This window comes from Thermobia domestica, chromosome 8 (genome assembly GCF_964235325.1).
Source record: "Thermobia domestica chromosome 8, izTheDome1.hap1.1, whole genome shotgun sequence".
Taxonomy (NCBI): domain Eukaryota; kingdom Metazoa; phylum Arthropoda; class Insecta; order Zygentoma; family Lepismatidae; genus Thermobia; species Thermobia domestica.
Genome location: NC_137461.1, coordinates 204,439,453 through 204,449,161, shown reverse-complemented (window position 1 = coordinate 204,449,161; position 9,709 = coordinate 204,439,453). Strand labels below are relative to the sequence as shown.

Sequence of the window (9,709 nt, the reverse complement as noted above, 5' to 3'; positions counted from 1 at the left end):
ATTTCTAAAGGAGGCAATCGTAACAAAAACGGATAGGAGATAAACATAAATCGAAAATGTTATGTTGAAAACATTTTCATTGATTTTGTCTTCTGCCTCAGGCACTGACAAGGTCAGAGAAATATTGTCTATTACGTTTAAAATTGCCTAAAGGAAAGTTGAACAGAATACCACAGATCTTATCACTCAGTAATCAGTTGTGAAGATCTCCCTTGTAGTCAAACAACATATATCGAAATAACGTGTTCTCTGCCTCTTAGCAAATAAAAACTACGATCTTACTAGCTCTTGGAGTAACCAACTGCGCATGTCGTTTAATAGCTTCAACTAAAAGGGGTGCTCATTCAATGTGCAACTCGTGAAAAGGGTAGAAGTCAGAAATGGCTGAGAATAGAAAAGAGCGTGTTCTTGCTTTAGTGCAAGAAGGCTATTGCGCTGCACAAGCCGCTGAAAGGTGTGGAGTTTTACCAAGAACAGCACAGAAGTGGATAAAGCGTTTTCGAGAGACTGGAGAAACTATGCAGCGCCGAGGTAGTGGTAGGCGTCGTGTGACAACACCTGAGCAGGATGCCCAGCTTGTTGCTGCTGCGCGACTTAATCCCAACATGACCGCCAGACAACTTCGGCACGCATTAGATTTTCCAGGCTCTCGAGATACTGCTGTACGGCGTCTTAGGGAAGCTAATCTTCACGCCCGTCGTGCTGCGGTGAAAGAATTCCTCTCGGAAGAGCATATAAGACGACGGCTTCAGTTTGCGGAAGAAAATGTGAACCGTGATTGGAGACATGTTGTCTTCACAGACGAATGCACATTTTCTTCCTCAAATAATGGCCCAGTAGTCGTGTATCGTCCGAGAGGCTCCAGGCATGATCCCAGATACGTTTTCCACAAACGTCACTGTGGACGCGTATCTGTATCTGCTTGGGGTTTCATGACATCACAGTGTCTTGGAGTACTCCATAGGGTAGAGGGGCGTCTTACGGGGGGGCAATATTTACATATCCTTCGGGATGTTATGTTGCCATCTGTGCGTTTTATCTACCCCGATGGAGTAATCCAGTTTCAGCACGACAGGTCTCCGGTTCATATGTGTCAATTAGTTCAGAATTGGCTCTCGCAGCAGGCTGATTTAGAGGTCCTAGATTGGCCACCGCGTGGAGCCGATATGAATATAATTGAGACAGTATGGGCAGAGGTCAAAAGGGTGATGAAGGAGAACTGGCCTAACCCGCCTCCATCCACAAAAAATCAACTATGGGAAATCGTTGAAAACAGCTGGGAGGAAGTCTCCCGTAGTGAACGCTTTCTCCGCAGACTTACCGAAAGCATGCCCAGAAGGCTCCAGGCAGTCATCGATGTAGAAGGTCATTGGACCTCCTATTAGACACTTATATATAAACAGCCCTTTTCAGGGCTACGTATTCCCTTCCATTCTTCTTTTTTTTTTTTTTTTTTTTGAATGCTAATGAAAATGTATCTACGTCACTTTCACCGTTAAACAATGAAAATAAAAAAAAAACAAACATAATAGCAGTGGACAAGACTCGATCGTGCGAACTTGTGTATTGTAATCTCTCACTTATCCCCTGAGCTACGAAGTAACACGTAGATTTTTTGAAAAAGATATTAGTAGTTCATAACAACACACTCCCTTTTTATGTAATTCATGTGCCCCTTGCTGCTATCGATGGCGTGAAAACAAAATGCTACACATTACCCCATATCATTTCACCAGTAGATTGCTGTTTTCTGATCAGTTAAAACAGGATTCCTGGATATCTAAGCGAAAAATGTATTTCTTTTTCATGTATTCTACGAAAAACCTAAAGAGTAAACAAAATCGAGACAAGCAACTTTCTCGAACAAACCACTCAATGTATCAGTGTCATTGCAAACAACGTCTCGCTGATGTAATGAATAACAACATGTAGTAAAGATCATGGGGTCTTCAGATCAAATACAGCTTGTCATATGGTTTTGTTTTCTTCAGCACAATAGAATTTTTTAAAAAATTATCCAGTCATGTGAGAAAAACAAATTTTGCAGAAATATAACATTTCGTTTTGAGAGGCGTATTAGCACGAAGAAATGGTTTTATTTCTTGCAATCCAAACCGTGAAGAATGAGCTAATGAATAGCGTTTATGGGTCTTTCAATAAGCACCATCCAGTGTGTTGTCGTCGGCAACGTTACGTTTTTCCTTTTCTTTTTTTCTCGTTTTCGCGCATCACATTCTGTTTTTCAATGACTTCTAATGCTAAATTTTAATCCGCTGTTACTTCGTTCGTCGTTTTCACTTCCACCTACAATATTAGATTTAGGCATAGCTGACTATCCTCTAATTTGTATCGAAGTTTTGTCAAGTTTCTAGTGAACGTCAGCTAACCATTTTCTTCCAAGTACTAAATGTATTCAAATATTTATTTCAAACGGCTGATTTGATTTCCCGTGATGATCGGACAGACAAACACGACGTCACTTTGCAACATCAATTATAAAAGCTTGAAGAGAAAGAATCTTTATGGACAATAAGTTTCTTACATACAATATTCAATTATAAAATGCCTACTACTTATCTTTCTTATTTAATTTATGGGCGCGATGGTTCACTGGTAGAGCGCTTACCTTTGGTGCATGCGGTCTCTGGTTTTATTCCGTTCAAGTAAGCTTGTGGTGGACAACATTATGTCCGTGACTTTTCTCAAAGCATTTCCTTTTCCTTCCACTTTCTCATTCCACCAATTCTTATATCATTTTTCTTACTTTAATTATCTTCTCCCTTAGCCTAAAATAGCAGGATTCTAGAACACTGGTCCGTATACCAATTGAGTGGTGATGAAGAAAGCAATCAACCTGGTTAACCTGCCTTCACTCGCTATCGCTTGCTCGACATTACTATATGAATTGTGTATTGAGATTTGATAAAGAAAAGAACCAAACTGGTTACTAATCCAAATTCTCCTCTATGTGAGGACCAACAATCTAGAACCTTCCCGCCTAAAGGGCGTAATAGTGGGATGTTAAATATTTCATTTCATTTTCTAATTTAATTTAGCTCTTCCACATACTATTTTATCTGAAATAATAATAAGATATTATCAAGTGCTCGCAAAGCTGGGAGCGATCTCGGAATCTAGCGTAATGTGCGGTAATCTTATTAAATATGTTTCACTACTAGATCAGTTGTTGAATGTTTCATAATGCTATACTAAATTCCATAAACATTCAAGCGAAATAAGTAAAATTGATGAGATTGACAATTTAAATCGCACAGTATTGCAAAGCTGGCGGTGTAAATATTTACTCCATTACGCAAACTCTGTTTCAAATACAACCATTATTATACAGTTCATTTTCATAAACTTGTTCTTATAGCAACTATATCATTTCCTATTTAAATTCAATTTATAGATAATTTTGTGTTAGATATCAGCTGATACTCATGCTATAAACTATACAATAAGTTAACATTCGATGTAAATAAATAAGAAATGTATAATGTTACAGATTCTGGAATTGCAATTTAATTCAATTTTAAACTGTATACATTTTCTATTTGATTGTTTCATTTACTTTATAAAAATCCAGATTATGATTTACACTAACTGTTTTAATTAAAAATACAAGCTTATACAGGGTGCGGGGAAAGTCCCGGAACGGTCCAATATCTCGCGAAATATACAGATCAGCAAAACAAAAATAACACGTGTTAAACAGTTTTGAAAAATCTATCAAATGATACCAAACGCAACCCTCCATTCCCACACGGGGGGTAACTTTAAAATTTTAAATGGAAATCCCCATATTTTGTTGCACATTTGGATTCTTCAGAATAAGTAACAGTGATTTGACCCAAAATTGAAAACAGTGCCTTCACGGATAGCACTTGAATCGACACATAAAGAATGGAGGCGGCAAATCTTTATGAAAATGTGGCCTCTCAGTGTCGAGCTCTGGGCCATGCGGTTAGCGTACGGGACTGCGGCATGAAAGGTCATGAGTTCGATTTCCACGCAGAGTAAAATTTTCATGTGATTTTTTTACCCACATAACGAATTCATACATTTTAACTTCCATAAAATAATGCATTTGTCCATATTTATTCATTTGCAAGAAAATACAAATGGTGACAAAAATGGCTTATTTTTGTTGTAAATAACCCTACTACTAAGAACTACTTCATAAAGCTACTTTGCAAAACAATTATCGATATTGTATTCCATGTAACTTCATCTTCGCACACACTGTTTTCAATTTTTGATCAAATCACTATCACTTTTTCTGGAGAATCCACATATGAAAAAAAAAATGGGGGTTCCCATTTAAAATTTTAAAGTTATCCCCCGTAGTCCCCAAGGAGGTAGGGATAGGTGATTGTGTTTTCTATCATTGGATAGCTTCTTTAAAACTATTTAACATGTGTTATTTTTGTTTTGGTGATATTTATACTTCGCGAGATATTGGACCGTTCCGGGAATTTTTCCGCACCCTGTATACAGTATTTTATCTCTCTCTTTCGCACTCTCACTCTCTATATTACAACTGAGTGTTGCAATAGGTATCAAGAACATGAATAATTTTCATTTTGGACGTATGGTTTAAGGTTGATATTCAGATCACAAATCTGTTCTCATTATAACGGATGTGGTATTAACGTTAATAAGGATCGTTAACGTTCCACATTTTAGTGTCTTCGTATATAGCCTAATTGATGAACATAGTGAATAAATGTGACTGAGCTTTGAAAAGTGATTGTTCATCTGGTCTTGTGTTTTTAAGCACTTCAAACTAGACATTTATATTTTAAAAAAATATTTCACTATATTGAAAAAAAAAAAGCGTTCCGCACTCAAGCTCGAACTGCCACCCTTCGGTTCTAGAATTTCAACAGCATTGCTAAACCCGCTTGGCCACGCAGGCATGTTACGAAATAACGCGTTCTGATATTAGAAATAGACTCGCTCCAAGCGCAGGTTTACACTTGGAGTTTTAAATAGCCATTTTCTGTTTCTTTCAGTAATTTCAACTGAAGATATTGATTGATTTCCCATATTGGAACTTTACGTGAAGTGTGAATTGTATGTTCATCTCAAAAATACATTATTTTCTGTTCCTTCAATTTTACGTATTTGTGAGTGTTCCTAATACCTGTGCACTGTATGGAGTGAATTTCCCTCGGGATATTCTTCGCGTAATTATCTGACAGACTAAAGTTTCATAACAATCACAGTTTTTTGCTTATAATTTTCTTATTTTGCTTTATTTTTTCACAAAAATCATAAATAATTATTCATTACTACACTGCTTTGTTACGGAAAGCACAAAGAAGCGATAATATATTAAGAAAACTGAGTTATTAATGAAAATGTGGAAGTTACAGTATATGCGAACTTTTTTTTTGCGGATGACGATACAAGTTTATATGCGAAACGCAAAGAAGTCGATTAATAATTTCGATATATTTAAAAAGGCCTTAAATGTGTTGAAGAAAGTTGACTCGACTAATATATTAATGCTGTTCCTCATTGACAGATATTGTTTGTCAGATATGTCAAAAATCACATTTTGGTTCCAAAAGTCAGAGGGAGCCAAATACCCTCCCTTGCCCTCCTCTGAGGGCGCCAAGGGAATGGTGAAATAAAATAGTAGAAGACGGGAAAAACCCTGAGAAAACTCATACAAACCATGTTTTTAACCACAGATCAGTTAGTCTTCTTTTGTAAATCATACGGTGTTTTATAACTCAATTGGCCTGTGATCAACCAAGGAATACTTCACAACAGAACTGAACAAAACCACTGATCAACCATTCACTCTCAATGAAAAAATGGGTGCATGTCAAGAAGGCAGGGGCGTCGTTAAGGGGAGGTAAGGGAAGAGTTTCCACCAAAGTTACCGATTTCTTAACAAGTTGCCAAATTAAAATACCCAGTTGGCAATTTGCAGAACACCGTTTTGTTCAATTGACTTAAACCTTTATTTGGCAATGTTGCTCTCAAGCAACATCACATTCTATTGCGTTATCCGCATGAATTATAACTTCATTGATCATTTAATTGGCATTATTGCTTTCATACAATATTCATATACATGATTTGCGGGTCGCTTGTTTAGATATTTCTATTCTTCAACAAGAAACTTTATCTCCTACGTTCCGCGAAAGTTCTTTTTTTTTATTTTTTTTTCTAATTTGTGGTTACTTGCTCTGTAGGAAGATATTTAAATGAAACTGCTGCTAATTACTGAAAATATTCTTGATATTTGATAATAGGGCAATGCTGCTCAGTAGCAACACATAAGACTATTTTATGGCAATATTGGTTTGAAATAAACATCCTGTATTTTGTAACCAAAGTACAAAAATACTTTTAAATTTACGAAATTATGATCAGGAAGACACGGTTCAACCATAAAAGCAAACTAAATATTTTAATGGTAATTCTATCAATGCTTGCCAATTAAAGGGTTAATTGGTGTAATATTTTCTTAAGTACCCAGTTGCTGTAAATTATTATCAGTTCTTTTATAGACTTGGCATAAATTGTATGTAGTTTCCTATCTTGAAATAAATTGATATACCGTAAATACGCGCGTAATTTTCGCCCTCGCATAATTTTCGCATCCCAATTTTGAAGGGTATTTTCTGTATATTTTATTTTCCTCGCGTAATTTGCGCACGCGGAAACTTTTTGTGAAACAGAATTTTTCCAGGAATCAATTACGGTAGCTAATGAACAATTGGCAACGCAGCAAAGCGATTGTTGTAAGATAAGAAACCACACGACTTCTTAATCAATTTTTTAGTTATTTTTCTACAAATTTAGAATTAGTTGTTTGTTGCCAATTCTTGCTACAAAGAAAATGTGTACCGGTATTTTCGTGTTATTTTGACTGAGGAAAAAAATTAGATGATCTTCACTGATGTGGCTATTTTTTTTTTCGCATAATTTACGCACCCATGTTTCAAAATAACTTTTTTCGTCTAAAAAGTGCGAAAATTACGCGAGTAAATACGGTATTCCTTTAAAGCTTATTTACTTGTTGGAAGTGATCACACTTCACTTGTGATCTCTCACAGATTGTGGAGATTAATGACAGTACAATAAGAATGAATACGAGTGACTGGTCAGAATAAACTTTTTACTGTACTGTACATACTGTATAGTATGTAAATTTAACAGAGTTAAGAGTTTTTTTCTGATAGTAAAATGTCTTAGGAAAGTAGATTTTGATACCAGAGTGAGTATATTGTGTAATCATGTCCGCTTTGTGTGTGAATAGACCTTTCGTTTTAAAACAAAAGGTGATCATATTAATACAGAAGATAACAATAGCTGATTTCAGTTCTGTTTTGCAGTAAGATTTCCTATTTACAGGGCATTTCGAGTACCTAGGAAGAACTGAACAAAATGTGTTTTGGGAATGGTATCACAGTAGGTTTCTGAGAATGTTCGTTGGGGGGAAAGTTACAATGGATGAGTCAAGCAGTGCCCTGCCGTGGGGGAGAGCGGGGCAACGGTCCCGGGCACCGATATAAGGGGGCGCAAAATGCGGGAGGAAAATGCATGTGCATATGTATAAAATTGAAGGAAAAAAGTAATTAAAAGTGCTCAACATCAAGGAAAACCAGGGTTTAATTTTGAAAATTTTCTTACGTTTCGCGCAAACTATGGTGGCACTTCGCGGCTGGTTTGTCGACCTCACTCATATGTACACCTTGTCTCAAAAAGGTTGAGCGCATTCTTTATTGGTGTTTTGAGGCAAAAATTTTCTAAGTCCAGCTTCGGGTATCTTCGGGAAAAAGTAAGCCAGGTTCGAACCTCCAAGCCAGCCTTTGCAATCGGGAAAAAGTTTGCAGATGTGTTTTTCTTCTTTTAAATATAATAAGACTTGTTACCAAGTGTTTAAAAAAGCAACATTGATTGAAATACTTAATGATACAATATTTCGAAACCTTTTATTAATGTGAGCACATGCTTGTTTGCCATTTAGCTCTCTATACGTAATGGAACATTTAAATACGTTAAAGAATCTTTCCATATGTAAAAGAATGCTCAAAATTAAGAAATAGAACATAATTATCGCCTGAGTACTAAAATAAAAGTCAAAGTAAAACAGAAACAGCGTTTGTAATGGATATGAATGTCATAATTATCTTGAGATTCGTTATACATCGCTAGAAGCTTATTTCCCGAAGTCCTTGTGTTAGCTCATTGGTAAGCTGTCGGATTTCAAAACATAAGGTTGTGAGTTCGAATCCCATCTGGATCAATACATTTTTTTAAATTATATTTTCCGCAATGCATGAAAAATTATATAAAATAATTACATTAAAATACATAAGTTGTTTATATATAACATAATCATTGCAGAACATAGTAATTATTATGTTTAAAATATAACATCTAAGATAATTTTCACAGTAGGTCGGTATTATATATGAGAATGTTAAATACAAGTTAGGAAAATCGTTTAATAGCAATAAATAAGTTATGTAGTGTATTTATTTGCAGCTATTTGTCATACAGATTTAACTTCTCAATATTCTCATTACAGTATGTTATTTATATTCGTGAAGTACAGTATATTCCTACGGATATAGAAAGTATATAAACAGAGTATCCAAAGTCGTATCCTGCTTCAAGACACATAACTTTTCCCGATCCCCTTAACGTCACTGGAAGAAACACAAATTCTCTTTAGAAAGGAATGTCGTTACTTAGAGTCTCATTCGAATACGTTGAATAGGGTTTTGTGTATTCATCTCTCTCTCTCTCTCTTTCGCTTTGTTTATGTGTGTGTGTGTGTGTTGCGGAATATCCCAAGTTTAATACAACATTTGCAAAGTATATGAGCATCATTGTCATCTAATACCAGAAATTGAAAGTCGTGTTTCTTCAGGTTGGGTTTGTGTGTTCATGTTAGCTCACTGGTAGAGTACGGACTTGCCACTGAAGAGATCTTGAGTTCAAAGCCTACAGCTAATTATCATTCTTTTGTTAGTAGGATTGCACAGAAATCGGATACAAGGAGTGGTTTACTTCTAGAAATATTTTCAGAAGCGTTTAGGTAGTCCTGAAAAAGGCTGTTTTCGGGAGTTAAGGCGGGGACATTAATATTGTGTCCAAGACCCTTCTGAATTTATTACACGCTCCATTCTTCTGGGCATGGAATCTATTACATGGGTGACAAATCTATCTCCTTCCCCTACCTCCAGCCATGCTTCGGAAACAAGATACCACAGGTCATCCTGAGTTCTTGGTGGATCTGCCTCAGGCCAACTTTCCCTTAGAGTACGCTTCACTTCTGCCCACATATTTTCCATGAGATTGAGGTCTGCTCCACGAGGCGGCCAGTCGATTAAATCAATCTCAGGGTGCCCTGGGAACCATTCCTGAACCACACCGGAAGTATGTATCGGCGACTGGTATTACTGGAACTGAATTACACCATCAGGCTGAAATACTCGTACAGATGGCACCATGATATTACTGATAATGTCTAAGTACTGAGCATTGTCCAGATGTCCTTCAATTCTATGAAGCTGTCCTGCTCCGCGACTGGAAATCCAACCCCAACATAAAATAGATACATGGCCACTGCGATTGCAAGCAGCCACATATCCATGGTCATATCGGGTGCCTCTCGGACGATACACAAAACGGCGTCCCTCCTTTGATGTTGTGAATATGGATTCATCTGAGAAAA

The 9,709-nt window shown here is 36.5% G+C and overlaps 1 protein-coding gene across 1 annotated transcript in view; it reads left to right on the top strand.

Annotated features, from left to right (window-relative positions):
* The first annotated feature begins 380 nt into the window (after nt 1-380).
* The window catches only part of LOC145692429 (uncharacterized), a 29,271-nt gene continuing 19,942 nt past the window's right edge, over nt 381-9,709 (top strand). The window contains exon 1 of the mRNA XM_081767738.1: nt 381-774. Coding sequence (XP_081623864.1) covers nt 381-774 — 394 coding nt within the window. The remainder of the gene's footprint in view (nt 775-9,709) is intronic.